Below are 25312 nucleotides of genomic sequence, written 5' to 3'. Positions count from 1 at the left end.
AAAAGAAAACTAACCATTAATTCATGTTGTGGCCAGGTAGACCGGTTGCAGAAACGCCCCGAACGAATTTTTCCATAAAGTTTTTAATACCTTTTGAATTATTTCTCCATCCGCGCCATTTTTTTTCAAATTCTATAAGGGCGCTTGGTTCTGCTTCCGGGTCACGCGATCAGGTGACTAACAACACTTGTATTCTCTGTTTTATAAAACTTTAAAACTGTGAAGAAATAAAGGAACAAGTCGCTAAACATCTGACCGGCATCCAGAGACGATAATAAAGTCCGAAGGGAAACATTTACATCATGACCACAGGGAGAACGGCGCATGCGCTGTCAGTGTTGCCATGGAAACGTGTACATAAAAACTCAGTTTAGCGTAACCACATTATTCTTTTAAATCTGTTCACTCTGCAGGACGAATAACATGTAAGTGTGAATGTAAATCAGATATGGGTGCAGGTTTCCTCATTCTAAAGATTTAAGTCTGTTTTATGAATCTTTCTGCACTTAAATAATATCAACTTTTAGATAATCAAACTAATTAAATGGCTTCTGAACGGCTTTAAAGCAAAAGAAGTGAATATATTTGCAGGCACCACTTCTTCAGATTTATAGTTTTTTATCTCTGTTAATTTAGAGTGTTAAGGTTATTACACATAATCAAATTAGAAAACCAGAGAGCCGTCTGTTTTAGTTTACACATCTCAGATTAAAATACTCCTGTTCCTGGTGTGCGTGCGCGCGTGCAGGAGGCATCTGTTCTTCTGCTTTAATTATTAGACCGGACTTAAGCAACACATATCTTATCTTTTTTTTCCAGATAATAATATGATAATTGTACAGTTTGCGTGGTTAGCCACTGTTTCTAAGCAGCAGGGCAGGAAGTTCACACAAGATTCAGTTGCGAGATGATGAAAATGCAGTCCTGTTCCTAATGTTTACTTTCACTGAGAAGTGGAAATATATTAAACGCGTAACAGCTCACTTGTCAATAGTGAACTTTTGCAATGTAGCTACTCACTGGAAGTAAATCCTTTAAGCTAGCAGCAGAAAAATAAAACATTAAAGGGTCTAAGGATATGTAAGAAGAGGCAGGGATTCGAACTCGGCTCTCCCACATGAAAAGCAGGAGATGATGAGAGGGTCATATTTTTTGAGAGGCGTGAAAGTATAATTTTGCCTAAATAAATAGTGTATTTTCTTTCTGTCTGTTAGACTGCTTAAAAGTATGGTTTCCTCAAATGATTCATTGAGGGGAACAATCCCTGTTTTCCCAAAATTTGGTATCTCCGGAACATCGTAGCATGAGCGTTTTATTGATGCTAATTTGAGCTTTAGCTTAAAAAAAACAGCTCATAAAATATAAGAAAAGCACCAAACTGTGAACTATTTTTTAAGTGGAAAACACGTCTACATGTTGATTCGTAAGTCTGAACTAAGAGAAGTCTGTTTTAACGACACAAATGAAACAATAACGTTGATTTGACGTCGAGAGGAGCAGCTTAGAGAAGCCCGTCCAAGCTGTTAGCTTGAGATATCGAGTCGAGCCTGATTTTGTCTCCTTGTCTTTTTCCTCCTAGATCTTCTTCAGCCATGAGCAGCTCGGGATCAGTAGGCCCTAAAGTCACCCAGAGACTGAAACACAAGCTCGGGTTTAAGAGCTATGAGAAACCAAAAGACTCCACCGCCAGAGAGCAGCAGAGGAAAGCAGCTCAGGTATCCAGTAGTGTTGTGTCGTATGTGAACGATTCGTTCAAATGAACAAATCTTTTTTGAGTGAACGAACCGAACCAAATCACTTTATTCACTTATTTGTTCCTTATTTAGTTCAGTTGAGAAAAAAATAAGAAAGAAATAAAAATAATAATTAAAATAAGAAAAAAAAAATCTTAGTTCAGTTGAGTTCAGCAGGAGTGGAACTTCTGCCTTCTGTGACTCACTCATGACGTAAATCTAAACAACACAGTGGCGTGCACTGTGCGGGCGGGGAGGGACTATTGTTGACACCTGAGCGAATGTGACTGCAAATAAACTCCATGTATCACTCAGTGAACGAAACACTCTCTGACTCTGCCCTGAGGGATTTTCTAACCCTTTCCTCCTCGCAGGGGATTTGCTGTCAGTGCTCTCAGATTTGCTCTAATGTTGAGTCAAGCGTCATGAAAATGAACGCACACACGCCCCGTCCCCATTAGGGATTTATTCAGTAAACAAACTGCTGATTCACGCATGCGCAGAAACAACGAGCTGCCGCTGAGGAGTGATCCCGGACTAACAGTGGCTTATTTTTTTTAACTATTTCTCCCTAAACGCCATTATTTAGATCAAATTAAACGAGTAACAAGATGGGAAATGCTAAAGCCTCGAAGCACCCATCATTTATTTATATTTTGCTTCCAATATTGCCCCAATCCTTGCAATATTTGAGTTTGTCCTTAAAAAAAATGAGCCATTTTATTCCCTCTGAGGACAAAAGAAAACAGCGCCATAATAAAAAATCATCTCAGCTGCTGAAAGTGACGTTTTAAAGAATCAGGAACACAAATACCTGAAGCCTGAGAGATGCATCACGCTTCAGCTCATCCAGCTTTTCAGTCTTTAAAATAAACCACTGGGTTGCTCCTAAAATATTATATTATCTTTAGGTTTATTTGTCACACCCTTTAGGTGCAGTGTAAATTAGACGCTGTAGAGCGTGTTGTGCCCTGGCTCTTTCTAAGACCGTAAAATTAAAATCAACTAATATTACCCAGTCTGTGTGGAGGAATACTCTCACCTACAGCTACGTCAACACTGCATTATTTATATGTTTGCTAAGGTTGACTAGCTTTGGCGGCCATCTCGAATCAGGTCGCCTCCAGAGGTTTATCAGCTGCAGATGTGCATCCACTGATCACTTTCTGGGTGTTTCATTAGAATTTGTCCAGTGGTTCATGAGATATTTTGCTAACAGACAGACAAACACACAAAGGCAGTAATCAGTAATTTACTGTATTTTCTGGTCTATAAGGTGCACTTAAAAGCTTTCAATTTTCTCAAAAAACAACAGTGCGCCTTATAACCTAGAGCGTCTTAAATATGTAAGAAGTCGTAATGTTTTAGTACGACTTTGGTAAACTACAAAGCTGCACCGCTTGCAGCATTAAGGCTCAGTTATAGTTGCGCAGAGCAGACCTGAGTGAGCGCTGTAGGCGTTTATACTTGACGCTTACGTCGGTGCAGTATTCTTCCGTGAGTTTTGAACCGTTTGATTATCTTTGTGATCTCTCATAGAGGGATCATATAAATGCTGATCCAGATGAACCAGCTCCACTAGAGGACTGAAATGGTCCATTTTGAATGGAGGGCGGTCCGCGTGAAATTAAAAAAAAATTGGGAGATGCACGACGATGCGCCTTATAGTCCGGTGCGCTTTATATATGACAATTGTTTGAAAATGGACCATTCATTGACAGTGCGTCTTATAATCCAGTGCGCCCTATAGTGCGGAAAATATGGTATTTATGATCATATTCAGGAATTAAAGGATCTTTTCAAAAAATATATATACAGCATGCTGTATATCACACAAATGAATGAATGAATAAATAAATGGCAGCCAGACTTAAAATTTAAAGGACCTCTGGAAAGCCTGGAAAACTATCGAAACAAACTATTTTAAGAGATCACTTGGAAATCTGTCTCATTCAGGGGCAAATAAATGGCGGATTGAGCCTTTTGCATATAGTCATGAACATCAGTCATTTCAGTGATGAAGTGGTACGGTGCTTAGGGAAATTAACACACGGTATTTTCTTATGAAATCATTAAAAACTGCTTCTTTTGCTCATTTAGAATTGTTTTTGCTTTTTACCGAGTTTAAAATGTTAAAACAGACAGTTTGCCCTCACATGATCCTAATATTCTGTGTCCAAAAAGCTTTTAGATGATGGAAGAGCCTCGGTCCCCGTCTCAGTGACTTGACTCGTTCTTCTGTAGGTGCTGGACGCTGAGGGCAGAGACGTCACCCCCCGGCCTCTGTGTCCCACATTCCTGGGAGTATTGCCCCTGGATGAAATCTTCTCCAGCAAGGGATCGGATCGTTCCAAACCCACGTCGTCCTTCGCTGATTTGCTCACATCCAGGTACGAAGTAGTCGGCTGATCAGTGGAGGGTTTAAAGGAGCACAGCCAAATCCTTTCTGCCAGATTGATTGTGTGTTTTTTTTTATTGTTTGCTTGTTTTCTTCCTTGACTGTTTTGCAGCTCTTTTCTTGAAAGCACCTCCCAATCCAGCCTGTCTCCAAAGGACTCCTGGACGAAGGAGACAATTGATAGTCTCACTCTGCAGGACGTGAACCCAAACCTTCCTGCTCCTTACAGTTACCACCCTTTATTAAATCTATATTCACTAAAAGAAAAAAAACATTATTATCTAGGTTGTTTTCTCATGTTTCTAATTAAGTCACCGACCATTTCCTTCATAGTAGTCTGGTAATCACTGACAACAAAGTCATTTCCTAAAATAATATTTATCTCAGCATAATTTGGCAAAAAAAAAAAAAGAAAAGCTTGTATGTAGAAAAAAGTTTTTTGTGGCATGTGTGTTTTACTTTTTGTGTTGGGTTAATTGTCAGAGGTGCCAGTGAAAATAAACCGAGTGGAAGAAGACTTGACAGAGGACATGTTGGACGAGGTGGTTCAGAAAGTAATTACTGACAGGGACACCTTGACCCTGCTGGATTTATCCCTCACCCACGGAGTCTCGGAGGAGGCTGAGGATTCAAACGCAGTTCAGTGAGTGCATAGGTCAAGTTTTCCTCAGATGTTGGGGGGACATTTGAGTTAGATTAACAGATGTCGGGAGGGGCACTTTGTGCTTCAATTCTGTGACTTTTCTTCCAGAGAGAGAAACGTCCTCTACGCTGAGCTTTGCAGGAACAGAACGAACAATGACAAGTACGTAGATGGAGCCACGCAGACGCTGAACGGGATGCCAAAAGTAAAAAAAATCCAGACCAACAAGAACATTGTAGTTGACGAGGGTAAGATTTAATTGTCACATCTGTTGTAATGCCCCCAAACTGAATAATCATCCTGCTCTGCTGACATTTGACTATATTTGCCACTCCGCAACTCCTTAAAAATCTGCCTCCTTATGGATAAAACAGCCAGTCCGGTGCTGTGTAATTACTGGACGGTTCATTGCTTGACGTTGTCTGCTTCCCGCAGGCGCGACTGCCACAAACTGGGACTTGCATGACTCTTACTGCGAGCAAAAGAAAACTCCAGAGGCTCATGAAGCTGATATTCAGGATCTGACTGCGAGCACCGGGAAGGGACAAGACAGAACGGCGGAGAGCATCAGTGGGGACACGGGTAACAGCGTTATGACAGCGTTGGTGTTTTCAGGCCTTATTATCACTGTTACTGCCAGCTTGGATGCTGTTACTAAAAAACTCCTCAGGGTTCCAGCAGAGGACTTTTTATGTTAAAAACAATTTAGATTCAATGATCAGATTGCTCTCCTCACCCATGTGCTTTAGTGTTGGTGAGACTGACTTGAGACTAATCTTAAATGGGTTACAGTGTTTGTAGATTTATAAGATTTTCTCTGTGCTCAGACAGTGAATAACTAACTTGTTTTGTGCGATGTGGCTGATTGTGTTTTCTGCACTCAGGTTTGATCTGGGCTTCCTGTTTCACGTGTCTGTATTAATCTTGATAAAAGATTCATTCTGAAAGCTTTAGGTCAGACAGTAGGTATTAGTAGTAGTAACATGTAGGTTAAAAACACTTGAGCCCTTTTTGTCAAGTGTTGAAAATGGCATTTTGCTCAACTCTCAGCTACTGCCATGCCAATTTTTTAAGCTCGGATTCTGTGTGGTGATAGCTGGGAGTCATATTTCAAAGTCTAAGAGGTCTGCTTTCATTTATCCTTTAACCAGACAGATCAGAAGTTGGTTCAGATCTTCTCTTCTTCCTGGCTGCTTGAGTCCCCAAAGAATAATCAAATGTGTACATGTGTACATGTCAGTGTATGACGTACACTGACATGCATCTATTTGAGGTGCATTAAAGCAGTTTTACGATGAAACTGTTCTTCGTCTTTCTCGTCTCCCCAGGCAGCACCGTCAGCTCACTGTTGGAAAAGTGTGAGGACAGTTTCAAAGCTCGGCCGGACCTGGAGGACGTCCTGATGTCAGACTCATTCAAAAGCAGCTTGCTGGTGATGGAGAGGGCCGTCGCGACGAACGTCCTCCTGGCGGAGCTGGCTGCTTATAAAAACCTGCCCGTGCTGGAGGGTACGGTTAGCTTCAGTCTCTGTGGGCCTCACAGCAATTAAATATGTTTCTAAATTCGTAGCACTTTATTTAAAGACAATGCTGACCAAAAAACACCATATTAAAAATATATTAATTATCTTTGGTATTTTATTTTGGATGCTTTATAAAAACAGAATAGTATTAAAAAAAAAAAGAATAACATTGCGTCACACAGCGTCAGCGTAACGATGTCGATTGTGTAAGACCCTGACAGAACGGCAGAGCCCGGATTTGGCGAACAAAGTGACGAAGACGAGGAGCATTTGTCAACTCCGACAATGAAGCATCTTTGGGTATTTGTCTGCGACCTCACCAAAGGATACAAAGCAACCAGCATGGCATGGTCCAAAAAGAACTCGGTAAAAAAAAAAAAAAAAAAAAAAAAAGGAAAAAAAAAAAAACCACAATGCAGCTCGTGCTGCTAGAGGGGACATTTTATGCACCTGCTTACTGTCTTCTGTGTCGATTATTTTGTTTGTGATTCACATAACAAGAGAATTTTATTCTTTTTTGATGTGACTCTTATGTTTTCATAAAGCTATAAACAAGTGCAAAGTAATAATGGTAAACCACAGGATGCAGGAATTAAGGGAGCATTTTGTTGTTTAAATGCTGATGAATGATTGTTTTACTCTTCACTGACACCACCTCTTGTGCACTGAACTGCCTTTAAGAACATCCTGGCTGTAGGCTACATTGCCCACGACTCGAAGAATCCCAACCCAGGTCTCATTTGTTGCTGGTCCCTAAAAAACCCCAAAGTATGTGGAAACATTTCGATAACCTTTGCTTTGTTTGGCCGCGACCAAAAGGCCTTCAGAGAAGCACTTGAGGTAAAATGCGTGTTTCCCCTGCAGTGGCCTGAACGCGTCTACTCCTGCCACAGTGACGTGATGAGCCTGGATTTCTCGGCCAACAACCCCAGCCAGCTGGCCGTGGGGATGAAAGATGGCTCCATATCCATCTACAGTGTTAACACTGAAGGCGAGACGGCGTTCATCGCCAGCAGCCGGTGAGCACCGCACTGTCTGTTTCTGAAGGATTATTAAACTCTCAGGTGGGGGGAGTGGGAATCTATAAAGCTCTATTCTGCTCCACGTCTTGTTTTGTAGTGAGGGTTCCAGAAAGCACCTGCATCCGGTGATGCAGGTCACCTGGACTAAACACCAGCTGAAACTGTCGGAGAAAGAGAGACAAGACGTTCTCGTGTCTGTGTCAATAGACGGAAGGATTACCAAATGGTTCCTTGGCGGGAGTGGCCTCGACTGTATTGGTAATAAGAATCTGCACAGGCTACACTTTGAGGCGTGCGATCAGAGTTTCTGAAGGAGCAAATCTTTGTAATTGTACACATTAAAATCGTTGGCTCTGCATGAACAACAGACAGGCGGAAACACTGTCATAACCATGACTATAATCATCTTTTTCTCCAAAAAAACAAACATATTTTCCAAGACTTGATGAAACTGAAGAAGATTTATGATGCGAAGAAGAAAGCCGCAGGAGGCAAAAAAGTGGAAGGCAACGTTCTGGTACCAGCGATTCCTGCTCTTTGTTTCGACTTCCATCCAACAGTACGTTGGTCATAAAATGACTCCTGACATGCACTTGCTAAGTTTGTTCACATTCAGGCATGACAAAAAAAAAATAAAGTCCTCCCTCTTTCAGTTCTAGGGTTTTATCCATCAGGAAATAATACAATAATCTAAGTTCTAAAATTATTCAAATCTAACATCAAGTGTACAAAAAAACCTCAGCCGATTCCACCAGGTCATTATTTATTAAACAAAAATGAAGGCAAAATGGAAAAGCTGTGAGTGAAAAACTGAGTCCACCCCACGATTTAACACTTAAGACACCACCTTCAGTAGCAGTAACTCTCAGTAGTCATTTTCTGTTTGCTTTTATCTGTTTCTCACGTGGTTTTTGGACCACTCTTCTTTCCAGCGATGTTTACTTTATTGAGTTTGTGGGCATTTCATTGCTGCTCAGCTCTCACTGTTTAAACTCAGGATGAAGTCTGGACTTTGACCGGACCATTGCAGCACCTCAATTCTTTCCTTTTACAGCCACGGGCACCACAGTGGCTTAGTGGTTAGCGCTGCTGCTTCACAGCAAGACGGTCCTGGGTTCAAGGCCTGGGTTGGGTCTGAATTTTTCCCTGTGTGGAGTTTGTGTTTTCTCCGGGTACTCCTGTCTCCTCCCACGGACTAAAACATGCATGTTTAGGCTGCTTTCCTCGGCATTGTGTTAGCGGACATCTGTCTGCTCCAGAGCAGCAAAGTGACAAAACTCCTGCTTTTATAGAGGTGATCAGACTGCTGATGATCAGGTAATCAATACGATTGATCAGCACCTCCCGGCTGATACTTTCCATCTTAAATCCTATGGAAGCAGCTTGGGTGGACTTAGCTTTGGCTTTCTCTTTTGTGATAAATAATGACACAGTTGTAGAACCTGGTAAAGACCAGATTGTTTTATTATATCCTGATATGTAAAACCTTAGAAATGAAAAAGGGGATATTTAAAAAAAACATCTATGAAACATTAGATGGATATAAGTTGCTTATAAGTAAATCCACGAGCCAACCTGTCAACCTGTGAAATTGTTCCTTTCTTCAGATGGCAATATTTTCATGAGGGGTTTAGGTAATGTTTCTCCAGCTGTGCTGCTCTCAAACTGCATGTAAGAATGTATTTTAAACGAACTCAACCATGTCCACGTTGGACTTCTGCAGGAATACGGGATCTACCTGGTTGGTACATATGATGGCCTCATCCACGAGTGCTCGGTTTCCAACAACGAGCAATTTCTGAACACATACAAACATCACATTGTAAGTCCTTCTCCCTTTGTAACATGCGGGACTAGTCATCAGCGTCATGTGTAGCTCAAAACTAGACAGAAACATACATGATTTAGACAGGTCAAAGAAGATGTTGTGACTTTCAAGTTTTTAATCAAGAGATTTGGAGCTTTTTTTCTGTTGAATAAAAATTGCCTGATGTGGTTAGAAAAGGTCTAATTGTTCCCATTTTTGTCCCTCTCAGGGACCTGTGAATCACGTCGAATGGTCACCTTTCAGTCCAGACGTGTTCCTGAGCTGCTCCTCAGACTGGAGCATGCATCTGTGGCAGCGAGGTGTCTCCGCCCCGACGATGAGCTTCAGATCTGCCTACAGCGAAGTGCACATCGCCCAGTGGTCCTCAAACTCTCCGGCGTTGTTTGCAGCCATTTACAAGCAATGGGTGGAGGTCTGGGACCTGAATTCGAACATGTGAGTCTGTTCAAAAATAATCTGTTCTGAGCTGTGTCTCAATCTGATATGAAACCAGCCAGTCAAAAAAAAAAAAAAACCTGTCCCGTCAGCATGTTTCCAACCATTGTGCACCACGCCGCTGCCGATGTGGAACTGACGTCCCTGCTGTTTGCCAGAGATTCAGACAGCGTCTTGGTGGGGGACACTGAGGGCCAGGTGACCGTCTACAAACTCCCCAACCTCAGAGTTGGACGCACAAAGAAGGTAAAGTCGCTCTGCAACAAAAACACCTGCAAACACACAGACGCAGAACCACAAAACAAATCGATTTATGTTTTTTTTTTTATTATTTTTAGCTGGTGTGTTTCCTTTTGTACAAACAGTCACTCGGTTCTGTCGGGGTGGCTTTGCCGAGACCCCTCAAACACGTTGAAATAAGATTTGAGAATGTGTGACCGGAAAGAGGAAATAATCAGCTTTTTCTTTCAGGTGGAGAGCCTGGATGACATCATCCAGTCCGTTTCCAGTCATCGTTGGTAAAAAAAGCTGCCGTAAAAATCCAATCTATGCATCACTTAAAACAAGCAAAATATGAACTTTTTTAAATACAAAAAGAAGAGTTTGTCTGTGAATTTAATATTTGTTAGAGAAAACACAGAATAGAATAAAGTAAATGGGTGTTTTTCTTCCTTCTGTTTCATGGGGTGTGAGACGTTTATATTATCAAACTGACGCACGAGCAAATACGACACATAAATCTGATACAATGCTGGTGAGGAAAAAAGCAACAAGTACATTTTATACAAGATTTTGTTTAGTTTGTCTGACTCAAATCATCACTTTGAGTCTAAAAAGTGCTGCTCTCCTGAACTCAAAGACTGTAAACTAATTAGCAAAAATATTAAAGATCTCTCTTATTTACAGCTAATGTTTTGGAAGCCAAACTAGTTTGTTTAAAACTTACTTCATGTCTTGTATGTTTCATGTAAAATAACATCATGCATACTCTCACTGTCAGAGTATGTGTTGTGAATGACTCCCAGCTACCACCATGTCAAATTTGATCTCATTGTCTGTAAAACTGACTGAGTTGGAGCCATTTTGGTGTAGGCTAAGGTCAGTTAGCTGTGGCAGCCATCTTGAATTGGATTGACTCCAAAGGGTAATCAGTTGTAGATGTTTATCCAGTGATTACTCTCTGAAAGTTTCATTATTATTGGTTCAATAGTTCATAAGATATTTTACTAACATTTCAGCCGGCCTTTCGTCTTTTTTTGCGACCAGTAATAATTATGTTCGGTTTTAATTTGGAGTTCTGGCTTCGTTTTGCAGCAGTAAACGGTTTTCCCGACTGATTCGGCGAACACAGTTATTCTGGAGGACAGTGTCCTCCTTCATTCGCACTCTGCTTTGGACAAACTGCTTCCAAGATCAGCTGGAAATGTCTCCAGCATGTAGTTTTATACAAAAATAAAACGCCACGATGTGCATTAAACCTGTAAGAGGATTCAAAACAGTGATAAACAAATGGAAATTTGATCTAAACTCTAATCCACCCACGCTGTTTTAGTGTTGTGTAGTTTAAAATCCACAAAAACAGGGTCACTAAATTAATAAAAAAGCTCACTGGTTTCACTGAAAGAGGAAAATCAGGACGATTCCGAGGAGGAAAACAAACAAGCAGCTGTGTGTGTGGGAAAGTGGGCAAAAACAGGCAACAGGAAGACGAAAAGTATTCAAAACAAAACGCAGAAGTAGGTCAAGAAAAAAAAAGAGCTGCTTACATCTCAGAAACTACAGCCTTCTTACTAAAAGTTGAAATGAAAGATAAAATATTATTTTAAAATCTTGTTTAAGCTACGGCCTGTTATCTTAGTTTAGTGCCAAGCCTGGAAATTCAAAGAAAGCAGCCATTGCTGTCAGAAGATGTAAAATAAAACTTTTAGAAGCATCTTGAAAGGACAAATATGTTACCTACGTAAGATAAAGTGTTACAAAAAAAAAGAAAAGAAACTCTTATATGATGTAGCTTCATTAGTCCCACATTTCGGTGTAATTTTCAAGTAATATTTGTCGTTTCGAGAAGTCCACTGAAACACTCGAGTTAAAATAAGGATTTGACGAGGCACCGAAAGCTAATGCAGAGTCCAGGGAGCCCTCAAACAGGCATGAGAACAGAAACATGAGGGCCGGCACCAGCAGGTTGACTGTGGCACACAGGGAGGGGCGATTACTGAGCGAGTGCAGGTGGGGACGACTGGACAACAACAATAAACTCAACCCACAAAAAAACGCACCAGAACTGTGAAGCCTGAGGATCTTAAACAGTGGAAGCAGCTGTTTTCGTTCAGACGGGTCCGTTAGGACTGCGACAGCTCTGAGACCGTTTTGAGAGGAAATACATCGCAGTTTTTTCAAACGTGCTCAAAGTTCAAGCGACAGGATTACGTTCCTCTGTGAAGAACCAACCTCGAGCGCCGCGAGACCTTTGGAGACTCCTTCGCCTACGCTGTTCATCAGCTGGTTACCAGCAGGATTCTCGCTTTAGGTCCTCCAACCCGTTTAAACCTCTTTTTTTAAAGGGGGAACGTTCTCCCGTTCCCTTTAGCGCTCCGCTTGGCGTCGGTATCATACTCCCTTCCTGCCTCAGTTCTCAGCAAAACCGAACCAATTTCTCCCGACTAAAGGACGTTGCCAAACTTTACATCTGGCCTCATTCATCACTGCTTCAGTTGAAGCTGATTAACTCTGTTGGTATAAAAAAAAAAAGTGTCTCAGAATGATGCTGCCACCACCGTGCACCAATGAGTTTAAGCCACATGCAGCCTTTCCTTTAAAAAGCCAAGAAGACTAATTTCTCCTTTTTCTTTTTGAACAAGTGACCGCTTTTCCACAAATACTGCTTTTTGTCGAGTCTGTGGCTTTAAACAGTCTCTAGGACAGAAACTTTGGTCTTTCCTGCAGACGTTCGGGGCTCCGTCGGGTTGACCTTTGGCCTCGTTTTTGTCGCATCAGTGATTAATGGCTTCCTTGCCTCGTTTGCCTGTTTGTTGCTCTGCCCTTTCCTGGACTTTTCAGCATTTTTGTTTGAATAAAAGCCTAATCTCCTCCCTACCCAGAACTTTAATCTGATAGAAGTTCTCCTTGGTCTTCATCCTGCTTGCTTGGTGCATCTTGCTTTGTAGCCTTGCGGATTTTGAGCTTTTCACATCATTATATCACATATTTACTGGTGTAAACAGGCTGAGACCATTACTGTAGAGGGCACACAGATGGACCTACCTGAGCTAATTGTGGGACTTTTGAAGGTAACTTAAAGCAAAGAGAGTGAACACATTCATTCATTACAGGACAGGAAATGATAAAGAAATATTCTTATTTAATTTGTTCACTGTTCTGTTGTGAAGAACTTGAGGTTTTTTTTTAAATGGTGCAGTTTCTTATTTTCAAGCAAAATATTCATTTTATTTTAACTTTACCACTTTAGACTATTCTGTGCAGGTCTGTTACATGTAATCAAACATTACAGATTTATTTCTAACAACAAAAAAACTATAGTAGGGAGTTACACTATATTACCAAAAGTATTCACTTGTCTGCCTTCACACTCATATGAACTTGATTGTCATCCCACTCTTAATCCATGGGGTTTAATCTGATGTTGGTCCACCCTTTGCAGCTATAAGACCATCAGCTCTTCTGTTAAGACTTTCCACAGGTTTAGGAGTGTTTATGGGAGTTTTGGACCATTCTTCCAGAAGCTCATCTGTGAGGTCAGACACTGATGTTGGACAGAAGTCCTGTCCCACAGTCTCTGCTCTAATTCATCCCAAAGGTATTCTGTCAGGCTGAGGTCAGGACTCTGTGCAGGTCAGTCAGGTTCTTCCACACCAAACTCCCTCATCCATGTCTTTATTGATGGATGTTAGGCTTGGATGCAGCTGCTGTCATGGAAACTCATTCCATGAAGCTCTCTACTCTCTGTTCCTGAGCTGATCTGAAGGCCACATGAAGTTTGGAGGTCTGTAGCTGTTGACTCTGCAGAACGTTGGTGACCTCTGTGCTCCATGAGACTCAGCATCCACTGAGCCACTCTGTGGTTTTATGCGGCCGACCTCTTTATGGCTGAGTTGCTGTCATTCCCAATCTCTTTCCCTTTGTTATAATCCTACTAACAGCTGACTGTGGAATATTTAGATACGTCTGGACTTATTGCACTGGTAGCATCTTATCACGGTACCACGCTGGAATTCACTGAGCTCCTGAGAGCGACCCATTCCCTCACAAATGGTTGTGGAAGTAGTCTGCATGCCAGGTGCTTGATTTTTTACACCTGTGGCCGTGGAAATGATTGGAACACCTGAATTAAATGATTTGGATGGGTGAGTGAATACTTTTGGCAATATAGCGTATTTTAGTGCAAAACATTGCAACATAACATCATTTATCAACTAAAAGCTATTTTTACCTCACCAAACCAGGACTAAGTTCCTTTTTATTGATGTGTGAGCTTTATTTGCTGACTGTATGAGTTCATTCACATGCTGTAGTAAAACCGGCGATGATTCAATGAGCCGATGGACAAACTGCTGTTATAGTTTCACCCAGAGATAATCTTTGACTGCATGAGCTCATCAATCCTCAGACACAGCTGCTTCAGTCAGCTCTTTTGTCTGCTCAAATTAGGACGGCGTGAGTAACAACCAGGATGGGAAGATAGAAATCCCGTGACAACAGTCACAAGCAGAGCATGTGATTCTTGTTGGGATAAATCCATGAGGAAACATGTTTGGAGGGAAAAAAATGGGCTCTGCGAAGCTTTACGTGGGGAGAAGTGGAAAATAAAACTTTATCCTTACTGAAAACAACAACAACAAAAAAACATCTGCTTACAGTGTTTGACATTTGATTTGTTTTTGGAGGAAGTGAGGACAGCGGTGCAGCACACAGCCAGGGTTTACATCCCTTTTTAACGCTCCGTTGTTTTTGTTTTGCTTTGGGTTTCAGTCAGAGCAGGAAGTGAACCTGGATTTGAAAGTGGCATGCTGCTTCACATAGCCTGGGACTTTATTCACTTCTACTTAATTAATGCATTTAACTGTAGGAGCTATTTTGGAATAACTTTGCTTTTTGTGCAAAAACGTGTTCTTTACACCCACTTTTCAGACAACAGAAACATTAGATCCAGTGGGGGGAACAGTCAGACAGGGTCACATTAAAGCTGAATATATTGTGTTGAGTTCAAGTGACAAACAAAACCGTGACTATGTCTAATCACAGAACATTTAGATAAACATCCTGACAATGTCAAGAAGAACAAAGCAGTATCTAGGTTTCTACAAATCAATCCAGACTTCAGACTATTATAATTTAGGTTAGCCAGGTTGACCAAAAACCGAATTAAAGCAAGCAACTTCATTAGATTCAGCATTTTTTATGTTTTAGTTTTAATTAAAAGAACTTTTTATCCATTTTAAAGTGTGGTTCTGTAGAAAAGGTATGAACTGCTGTCTTAAAGCAGCTCAAAACCTAAAATGTTCACATCAGCTAATACAAATGCTCTTTTATAAACCTTTACCGTGCCATTAACACGATTATTTACATTGAATTCTGTGGTTTGTTTTTGTTTTTTTGAAGTGGAAATAGCAGCAGTGGGTAGCTGGAGCATTTTCTATGCAGCCTGGGGCCCTTCCAACAGGAATATTGTAATATTTCTGTTGTGTAATACAAAACTGACAGCGATGTAAAACTTATTATAATTGCGTTTGCATGAATCTATGTGAAATTTGTCTGATTGGAGCTGTTTTAAGCTAATAGCTTGCTCAGTAATCCAAAGAACCAAAGTGGATTTTTGCCATCTTAAAACAGCTCCAATCTAAAATATTTCCCACTGATTCACTCGAACGCTACATCATAAACCTTTGGACAACTGTCAGCTCTGCAATACGTGGTTATTTACATAAAACTTACTGTTTATTTGCAAATGCAAAGAGCACCAACAGCAGCTAATTGTAGCACTTCTGGTGCAGTTCAGCAGAGATTTTATGACAAAAATAACAAATAATGTAAAACTGATCATAATTTAAATCAGTGGCACCCAATCCTGGTCCTGGAGGAACACTATTCTGCACGTTTTAGATGTTTCCCTGCTCTTCTGCATGCCTTCAAGTTATGCAGAAGCCTATTAATCACTGGGTCAAAGCAAAGAGACCCCTAAAACATGCAGAATAGTGGCCCTCAAGGACCTGGATTAGATACCACTGATGTAAAGGGTTAAATAATAAGTGTTTGCAAGAACTGCTATGAAATATTGAAGGTTGGAGTTGCTTTAAGACGATAGGAATCCACTTTGGAAATGGATCCATTCCCAATAGCAGATTTAAAACAAGCCTAATCTTTCATGCAAACGTGATTATTTAAACTTTTACATTGCAACAAATGGTATTTTGGCAGATATATTGTGAAATTCCAGACAGATTTGTCCCCAGGCTGCACTGGAAATGCTACAGCTAGCTGCTGCTGCTCTTCTCATTTACATTAACCGCACACTTATAGGTAAACAACCCCGTGTTACAAACATGATGTTTATGAAGCAGCGTTTGCCTGAACCGCTGTAAATATTTTTAGACTTTTAGTCGGCTGCAGTCCCTTTAGTCCTTAACTGCATTCAGGCTAAAAGTTCAGGCAGAATTAAGGTCTGTTTCTGCATACCGAGGTCCCAGTTACATTAATACCTTAAACCTGCAGGTAATACCTTTAAAATGGCCGGAACGTCTCTCTCGCGTACAGCTAAATAAACAGCTTTTGTTTCGTGGGGGGAGACAGTTTCTGTCCCAGAGGAGCACGTCTAAAAAATAAATAAATGGAAAAAAAAAAAAAACATGAGGGAAGTTTCTGTGGCTTCGAAATGTGCGCTTAAACGCCAGGTCCCTGAACGCCTCACGACTCGCTGCCGCCCCAAGCTCCTGAACTGCACCTTTAAGGCTCGTCCAATCAGGCTGGAGGTGAAGCGCGGGAGGGACGGAGGAGGGAGGGGACCGACCGGAAAAGTAGGAGCTCCTGGGTGTAGACAAAACCCGACAAACCCGCGAGTCTGTCCCCCGGAGTGCGTGAATCTCAGCCCGCCGCTCGGACCCGATGATCGAGGTGTCCATACCGTCCACGGAGGAGAAGGAGGGGGACGAGTCCGGCAAGCCCAAGAAGGTAAGCACGGAGCTCGGTCTCCTCCGGGTCTCGGGACTCCTGTGCTGTGTGACGTCACCAGGTGAGACCGGTTACCTGCAGGAGGGAAAAAGAAGCTCATAGGATAGGATGACCCAAACCAAGTCAGCTTCTCATCTCAAATCACTGCAAATATGAACAAAAAGGTTTTCCTGAGCTGTATGAAGCCGTGCAGCTTGGGAGCGTGTACTTCTCCAGATGCGTCCTGAAACGCGGGTCCACACTTAGTGTAAACAAAGCTCTTCTAGCTGCAGGCTTTGCTCCAAATACCTGGATATAAATAATTGGGCTCCTCGCTTCCCGTCAACACTTTGGCTGTCTCCGGAGGTAAACCAACAGCCAGATTTTAAATTTAAGGACATGTTTGACCGTCAACTAAGATTAAAAAAAAAAAAAAAGTTTCTTAAGCTATGAGTTTGTTTCACCGGTCCTTATGAGCACCTTTTGACCTTTATTCACAAGTATACAGTATCTTAATATGAAGCGCACTAAATACAGTCAATACTTTAAAGGAATGTAGTTAAAATCCTTAAACTCTTACGACCTTTTGGACATTACCCTACAGGAGCAACACATGGGCGAGTTTTTAACCTTTTTAGTTCATTTCTTACATTTTTATACCCCTCTGGAGTGGATTCTGTCACTTTGCCTGTTTGTATTCTGCCCGTCTGCACGTTTTGTTGTTGTAAGATTTACCTGAAGTAAAATGAAATAGGCTTTTTAACGTCTTATGTGAGTTAGTTTTTGGCATACAGGGGACTCTGTTGAGATCATGCCTTTCCTGCGATGCGGCCGACTCCAGAGTTTGTGATTTAAAAAATATATATTTCACAAAGTGAAACCCTCATTTGTCTTAAAAGTCAGACAAATGCAGACAAATGTTCAGCGTGATCGTTGTGTCGGCTGGTTGTCATGCAGGAGCTGACTCAGTCAGTGCAAAAACGTTTTGATGAAATATTTTATTGGCTGCTTTAATTAGCAATAGACAGAAGTACGTCAGGGACACTGAATATGTCCCTGAGGTTATGCCTGCTGTTTTAATGGAGTCACGGACAACACAACAACCTGATTTTATTAAATAATTATTAATAAAATGCATGAATATGACCCTGAATGTGTTTTATACTGACCACTGACAGATACTAATGTGCCGTTTTACTGCAACTAATGAAAAGAATATGTACAGTTAATGTTTGTTTTGGATAGGCTAGAATCAGAAAGCCTTTTCCAAAGTGTAATCCCGCAGATCAAATACTCAGTGTTGGGACAGCTGCCAGGGTGAGTTTAAAGACACCGTTGGCAAGTGTTTGTTTTTTTGTATCCATGAATGTACTGTGTGGGTACATAGTGCTCAAAGTGCAAAATAATACAAAGTGGCAAAATGATAAATGAACCCGTAGCAGAAATAAACTCTGTTTCTTTGCACTGACAATGTTCAAAGAGCCATTCACAACAGGTTAGATATTACCTGCTCATAAGTTTTCCACAGAACCTCAGTTGAAAAGACTGGATCCGTCGCCTTAAGAAAAAATAAAAGCGTGCTGAAAATGAAATGATCACCCTTCTGTGCCTGAGTTTAAAGGAACCGGTTCTGGTTTCTGCGTTAACCACTGAAGTGAAACTCTGAGCTGAGCAGATTTTCGGCCACCTACTTGTGAGTTCGTCAAGGTTTTTTTTTTTTTTTTTTTTTTTTCTCAGGTAGGCCAAAAAGTGGCGTGGGTTTGAGGAATTTGCCCCCCTTCGCCCGACTCGCTCAGGTTCAGTCGTTCTGTTTGTGCTCGTCTTGTGCTCGCGTCACAGATGAAGTCGTTCGTGAGCAACGCCACAAGTTTTCTGCAGCAAAAAGCTGCTTCTTTGTTTGGATTGTGGACACGTGGACCTCACAAAACTACCAGTTTGTGTTCAAAATACCACAAATCATTTAAAAACCTTTAAACAGAAAGACTCCCGTGTTTACCTGTGATGGTGTTAGGCTGTTTCCCTGTGATTATTTGAGGATAATCTTTATTAATAATATTATTATCACTAAAGCGTGATAGTTTATCACATCAGTCTGACTGCAGCTCATTTCTGAAGCTCTGCGCCTCCTACTGGTGAGGTTGTATCATGACGTGAAATCAGCTACAAAAACACACTGTAGATTAAAAGATACAGCTGTAGCAGTTTCATTCATTTAATTTTCCCAATACTCACTAAATCTGTCTACTTCTGTTATTTACCCTTTTTAATCAGCTGCTGTCTTCATCATTATTTTAAAAAATGAACCTTTCTGCCCTTTAACTCTAGTTAGCTTTAAATTCTTGTCTCTTTTTTTTTTTCCTCCAGTATTTCAGAGTTGAAGTCCTGTTCAACGAGAGGAAACATTATGTTCTCCGAAGAACCAGCGAGTTTCAGACTCTCCACAGAAAGGTACGTTCCTCGGCGCCACAGTACTGAGACTACTGAGGTCCTTTGTGTACACTGAAACAACTACTTGTGCAGTGGTCACCATGACTGTGTGCAGTAAGTGGGACTTAAAGCCCCGCAGTGAGCAGACTCTGGTTCCAAAAATACACAGTCATGCTGTTCCATGACCCCTTAAACCGGGCCCCGCTGGCTTCAAACCCCGACCACCAGAGAAAAGCGGAGACGTTTGGCCTCGTATGAATATACACAGTCCATGGGTCCCACACAGACAGAGATTTTGGTGAGAAAGACAAATTTAAAACAACTCCACGCGGACTTTAAATGTGGGGCTTTTCAGAAACGGTGACGTAGCAACCTACATCATTTAAACCAGCTGTCAAAGTCCAGAGCAGAGAGAGTCCGTCTGATTGGACAGATGAATTATTGGCATACAGAGGGTGAGGTCTCAGGGAACTGTACAAAAAAATAAGTCTACTCTATGATATGAACTACCTTTAGCTGGTTCATACCAGAGGATTCACTGTTTTGCTCAATTTGGTTATTTTAGCTCTTTTAAATCCCATAGTTTGATCTGCTCAGTATTTTATTGTATTTATTTCATTTTAACCCTAAGAAGGACCAGATAAAACACTTCCTAAAATCTTAAAATCTGCACTTTTCCACATGGCTGTACATTTAACAGCTTGTGCTGTGAGAAACCGAAGGCTCTCAAAGCTCCTTGTCGTCCTTGTGGTTCTCCTGCAGCTCAGGAAGATCATCCAGACTCCAGATTTTCCCAGCAAAAGGAACCAACACCTGAGGACCAAACCTCCGGAGCAGAGGAGGCAGGAGCTGGAGGATTACATCCAGGTGACCCGCCCGGCGACGGCCCGACGTCTCAAAGCAGAGAACTTTGTAGACTGCAGATCTTTACTGAAATGTCTGCCCCCAAAACACTCAGGATTTTTGCTTTTTGTTTAAAACTTTATTGTTTTTGTCCTTCATAGGAGATCATCTATGAAAATGAAGATGTGCCTCAGGTGCTGCTGGACTTCCTCCACCTGAGACACTTCCACAAGATCAGCAGCGTCGAGTAAGTCCGGTTAAGTTATTATATCTGGAGCTTCTGTGTTTGGATTCGGGGGTGTCCGTAGACATAATGAGCTGCAGAAAAATTTCTCATACAGGTGTAGAGCTTCTGCAGCACCTGACTCATCAGCTTATTTGTTTTGTTCAGGATAGTCTTCATTTAAGCACAAAGGTTTTCTATAATAATCTGTATTTTGACAGTGTATCTGCTGTATTTATTTTTTAGATCTCTGGATGAGTTGGACAGTCAGGAATCCAAGTAAGCTCTTTATTGTTTCCCTGTTGTGTGAGCTTTGTTTGTACAGTTAGCAAAATATCACAGCTAAGCGACACTAGCAAACGCAAAACTGGCTATAAAACATTTTACAGATGCCGAGCCAAAATTTTGGTGCTGTGGTAGCTGAGAGTCGTTCCCAACACACACTATGAGCTCAAACTGATCGCGTGAGGTTTGTCTGTCCATTAAACTTTGCCATTAAGTCATTAGAGTCAGCTGTTCCTGTCTGTTAGCAAAATATTTCATCAAGCTATGAACAGAATTTAATGAAACTCTCAGAAAGTAGTTGTCGGATGAAGGTCTACAACTGATTAACTTTTGGAGTCAGCCCCATTTAAGATGGCCGCCACAGCTAACTGACCTCAGCCGAAACAAAGATGTCTGTAGGTCAGTCAGTTTTACAGATATTGAGCTCAAATTTGGTGAGGTAGTAGCTGAGAGTCATTCACAACACACTCTGAGTGCTAACACCTCTCGTTAGAGCTCACAGTATCGTATGCACTTAATGTCATTTACAAGGTTTGACCAAACGCTTTTAGTTTGATAGCTGTATTTTTGAAGTTGTGTGTATAAATTTGTTTATACATGAACAGTTTATTAGGACAGCTTAGTTTGTTCGGAGCGCAGGTGGAATGTAGTGCAGGAAGGTCCTGTTGGGTTTACTGCTGTTTATTGAAGCTCAACAAATTGTGCCAGGCTGTGCAGTGCAGCTGCTGCTCGACGCTCGAGGCCGGCCCACTCCTCGGATTTGGCACCTGTTGTTTATTCTGTTCCCGAAGAACCAGACCTCCGCAGAACGTGCACTCAGCAGGAAGCCCAGACATGATGTGCTGCATCTTTACATTTATAGAGATGAAAAATACATCAGTAAAACGTTTAAACAGTCCGACTCATTTAAAATAAATGCATAGGTCTGTACAAACCTTGGATTGTGTTTAACAGAAAACACGAAAGCTAATGTTTTTTATTTCTTTGCACGAGATTGATCAGTTTTGTTTTACTTTTGTTCCGACAGTTATGAGCTACCACATCAGCGAGTGTTGGGGTTTTTCCAGGATCCTTATCAGTCTGAGTGCTCATCAGGTAGGAGAAAAAAATTGATGATGTTTTTCTCTAACACATTTCAGTTTAATTACTGAGAAACCACCGTAAGCGGTGGCGCACGAGTGGAGCAATGGTGTTATCAGGCAGTTGCTGGAGGGCATAGGAATAAACTCAAGGTTACATTCAGCAGCTTGTATGAGGAGTTCAGTTCACATCCACCACTTGCTCCAGTTTATGCACATGGGGGTGAAAGTTAAACACTTCTTTTTGTGACTCGGGGTGTGGGCCTCACTTTTACAGAGAGTGATGTGAGCTTCATTAAAGGGTACAGCAGCTGTATGACTCGGTGCTGCTTGGATCAAGGCTGGAGAAGGTGCCACGCCCTGCTGACAGGAGCCCAGCAGTGTGCCCGGGCTCCCAGCTCTGTTATTCAGATGATCCAATATTGTAATCATCGCCACAGTCACAACCAACCCAAGACGTGCTGTTTAGTTTAGTTTCCACTACTCTGTCTGGGTGCTTCACCTTTATTTATTTTTTTTGTCAGAGTGTATTTTAACAGTGGGGGGGTGGGAGTACTTTTGGTCGTTTTCTGGTCCTGTAGAAATGGAAAGGATAAAAAGAAAATGCTGTATTCATAGTTGGGTAAAACAAACCCTGATCTTTGTCTTGCAGGCCTCCCAGACATTGTCGTGGACGGGGTCCTTCAGGGATTCTACCCCCGGGACGTTCGGGTCAGTTTCAACGCCTCCACCCTCCTCGAACATGACCCCACACCTTCTGTTGAGGCCTGACGTCCCGTCAGACACACAGGGAAAGATGAATGGTGGGGAAGAAACTACGCACACGCTAAGAGAAAACGTAAAGGAGCCTGGCTGGACTCAAACCCATCCCCAGCTTTTGTTGCAGCAACCATTCTGCATCCAGCACAACTCAGGCTCTCCCAGTTTGAGAAAGGCTCAATATTCAACCTAAAACTTTGTTGCCAACAGTAAAGATAAACCCAGTAAAACTGCACATGACGTCAATCATTCCTGCTGTAATGTGGTGAAGTGGATGGGGTTTATTTTAAAACGCAGTGCAGGGTTTTACTTTTGAGGAACGGCTTTTATGCGAGGATGTTGTTTAGAGGTTATTGTCCAAGTGAACTTTTGACCTGAAAGTGTCGGTAAGGCAACAAAACTGAAAGTTGCACCAAACAGGCGTAACGCCTTTAACGTAACGTGATAATGCAGCAGCATTTTTCAAGTATACTTGAAGTGTTTATCGTTTTTAAGTATTTTCTGTCTTTTCTCTTTTGTATATTTTGTACTGAAGTTTTATTAAAGTATCAAAAATGACTCAGCCTTATGAGCTTCCTATGGAAATACGAGTAAACAAAAGATAAACACAAGTACATGAAGGTAAAAGAAAAAGGTAAAATGTTTGGATGTTTAACCAGTTTTAGGTCACAGCTACAGATCAGTGATTGTGTTTCACCGCTGCCACGCCTGGTCCTGAACAAGCAGGAACAAGTTGGTCAAACAGGAACTGCATTCATCAGTTTATTTGCACAAAAAATTACATGACTGTCAAACATGTTGGTTTTATTTCAGTTTTTTTTTATCATGAAGTTTCTTAAATACCGTAGCTGTTCACTGTTTGATGCTGTTCCTTTATTTACTGGATAGTTGCTGAATTTCACTTTTTGCAAAATGTTGCAGAAAGGTACACAAGAAAGAGGAGATACATGGACGCAGTTAGAGAGGACATGGAGGTAGCTGGAGTGACGATAGATGACAGAGTTAGATAGAGGAGGACGACTCGCTGTGGAGACCCCCTGAAAAGGGAACAGCTGAAAGAAAATGAAAAAGTTCCTTATCACCTGTGACATCAGTCATAGAGCACGAAGTATGAAGAAAGAGGCACAAGGCCTCCTTTGGGCAAGGCTAATGGCAATCCAAACAAAGATCTGATTTATATATTTACTTCAGGCTTATAAAAACAGATGTTTGTCAAAAACAACAAACTGGTTTGAAGGAACACCAATGATACACAAACGCAGCACCAACGACACAATGTACACAGTCAGCACTCAGTACACTTACATTTACACTTTGCACTTACGTACAGCAACATTTTGAACAACATGCCATGAATTCTGCCAAAATGTAGAGGTTTAACAATGTAGTATTAAAAAAACTGAAAACTATTCAAAAAACGCTGTTGTTTGGCTGGACGTTAACCTCGCCAGGAGGTAGACCGATGCCGTTTTCTTCATACTTTGTGCTCTGTGACTGATGTCGCTGCTCGTAAGGTACTATTGATAACTATTAGACAGTTTGCCAGTGAACATTGATGCAGATCTCCATCATTTCCTGATTAAACTGTAACTTATTACATGGAGACTGAGTAGAAATTAAGTATTAAACTCACAAAAACGAATTTCATTGATTTTTTTAGCAACTTTTGCAAAACTGTATATTACAATTATTTATTTGCACATCTTTATTACTTCTATTAGATTGTTGAACTCTGTAAATAATTTTACTTATAATAATAATAATAATTATACAGTTACAGTAGGCCAGCTCTTGAGAGCTGAAAGATACTAGTTTTTAATCAGACTATATGAGATGGCTTTAAAAAGTGGCACAGCGTTCACGTGTTTCTGTAAAAACGTATTGTTTAAACCTTTTACAACATTCCATTGAAAAACATTTCATTTAGGGGCTTCATTTTATGCGAATACGAGTTTAGCACAAGTTGCAACACGCTTTTGCAACTTCTAAGTTGAAGACTTCCTTGTTGAAATCACCGCTTTTCCAATTAACGACGTTTCCTGAATGCAGCGTTAACCCGCGACGACTTTGCGCATGCGCGGTGAGGTGGACCGGAGTGCCTCCCGGAGAGCTGGCGGTCTTTGAGCCTCTCCTGTCATTCCCAAATTAATGTTTCTTCAATGAGTTGTGCCGACTCCCGATCCTCCAGCTAGCTGCCTATCCGCCGCGGGGTTCAACTGAACAAATGCCCCTCCTGTGACCCACCACTGGACCCTCTTCCTGGCTAACAGACCCCGCAGCCTGCACATTACCGTCGGTACGTTCCGCTAACAACAAACTCGAGCTTAGGTCATTGAAGTTGTCAGAGACGCTGCCGTGGAGCGGAGGAGCGGCGGAGCGGACAGGGAGTGGCTCGGTTCGCGGGTTCGCCTCTGAGCCGGATCAGCTGCTAAGCCGTGCCTGCTGCTGTGGGTTTCGTGTTGCTAACTGTGGTGTAAGCTGAGCCGGAGCTAGCCTGTTAGCCGACAAGTTCAGTGTGTCCACGTTAGCAGGAACTTCTCCCATAATGTTCAGGACGGATACTATGGCAGGCCGATGTAACATATAATCTAACCTCACACTCCTATATACCAATACCTCTTTAAGACTTCAAATTAAAGCTGTAAGTTTCTGAATGAAATACCAACTCAGATTATGTGCTTAAATAATTTTTTTTAATTACAGCAGGGTTGATATGGATCAGAGCTACTTTGTTTTGCAAATCTAGTTTATTCCTCTCCCTGGGCTGCCACCTTATCGTGGTGGAGGGGTTTGAGTGTCCCAATGATCCGAGGAGCTATGCTGTCAGGGGCTTCATGCCCCTAGTAGGGTCACCCAAGGCAGACAGGTCCTAGGTGAGGGGCCAGACGAAGTGCAGCCCAAAGACCCCTTATGATGAACATAAATATTGGACACAGTGTTCCCTCGCCCGG

At 41.6% G+C, this 25312-nt stretch overlaps 3 protein-coding genes across 5 annotated transcripts in view; all 3 read left to right on the top strand.

Annotated features, from left to right (window-relative positions):
* The first annotated feature begins 344 nt into the window (after positions 1-344).
* LOC108248315 (dynein intermediate chain 4, axonemal) lies at positions 345-10330 on the top strand. 2 transcript variants are annotated; one of them, XM_037978060.1, is made up of 17 exons: positions 345-425; positions 1580-1715; positions 3978-4123; positions 4244-4359; positions 4615-4774; positions 4883-5022; positions 5210-5356; positions 6103-6282; positions 6508-6662; positions 6978-7064; positions 7161-7315; positions 7416-7576; positions 7759-7877; positions 9042-9140; positions 9355-9581; positions 9674-9827; positions 10053-10330. In XM_037978060.1, exons 2-17 carry the CDS (start codon positions 1593-1595, stop codon positions 10101-10103), a joined length of 2220 nt encoding a protein of 739 aa, XP_037833988.1. In that variant the 5' UTR covers positions 345-425; positions 1580-1592; the 3' UTR covers positions 10104-10330. The 2 variants fall into 2 exon arrangements, with proteins under 2 accessions (XP_037833988.1, XP_037833987.1); XM_037978059.1 differs by lacking the exon at positions 10053-10330 and having other exon boundaries at positions 9674-10043.
* A 6250-nt stretch (positions 10331-16580) lies between these two features.
* On the top strand, positions 16581-22919 carry snx22 (sorting nexin 22). Its single transcript, XM_017437006.3, has 7 exons — positions 16581-16766; positions 19110-19193; positions 19935-20039; positions 20177-20262; positions 20485-20517; positions 21551-21618; positions 22255-22919. Exons 1-7 carry the CDS (start codon positions 16701-16703, stop codon positions 22371-22373), a joined length of 561 nt encoding a protein of 186 aa, XP_017292495.1. The 5' UTR covers positions 16581-16700; the 3' UTR covers positions 22374-22919.
* A 1506-nt stretch (positions 22920-24425) lies between these two features.
* The window catches only part of adpgk (ADP-dependent glucokinase), a 15442-nt gene continuing 14555 nt past the window's right edge, over positions 24426-25312 (top strand). For both annotated transcript variants that reach the window (XM_017437039.3, XM_017437038.3), the window contains exon 1: positions 24426-24657. The gene's annotated coding sequence lies outside the window, so the exon portion shown is untranslated. The remainder of the gene's footprint in view (positions 24658-25312) is intronic.

This window comes from Kryptolebias marmoratus, linkage group LG11, assembly GCF_001649575.2.
Source record: "Kryptolebias marmoratus isolate JLee-2015 linkage group LG11, ASM164957v2, whole genome shotgun sequence".
In the NCBI taxonomy this organism is placed as follows: Eukaryota; Metazoa; Chordata; class Actinopteri; order Cyprinodontiformes; family Rivulidae; genus Kryptolebias; species Kryptolebias marmoratus.
Note: the sequence above shows the minus strand (reverse complement) of the source record. Positions and strands in the feature narration are given on the sequence as shown.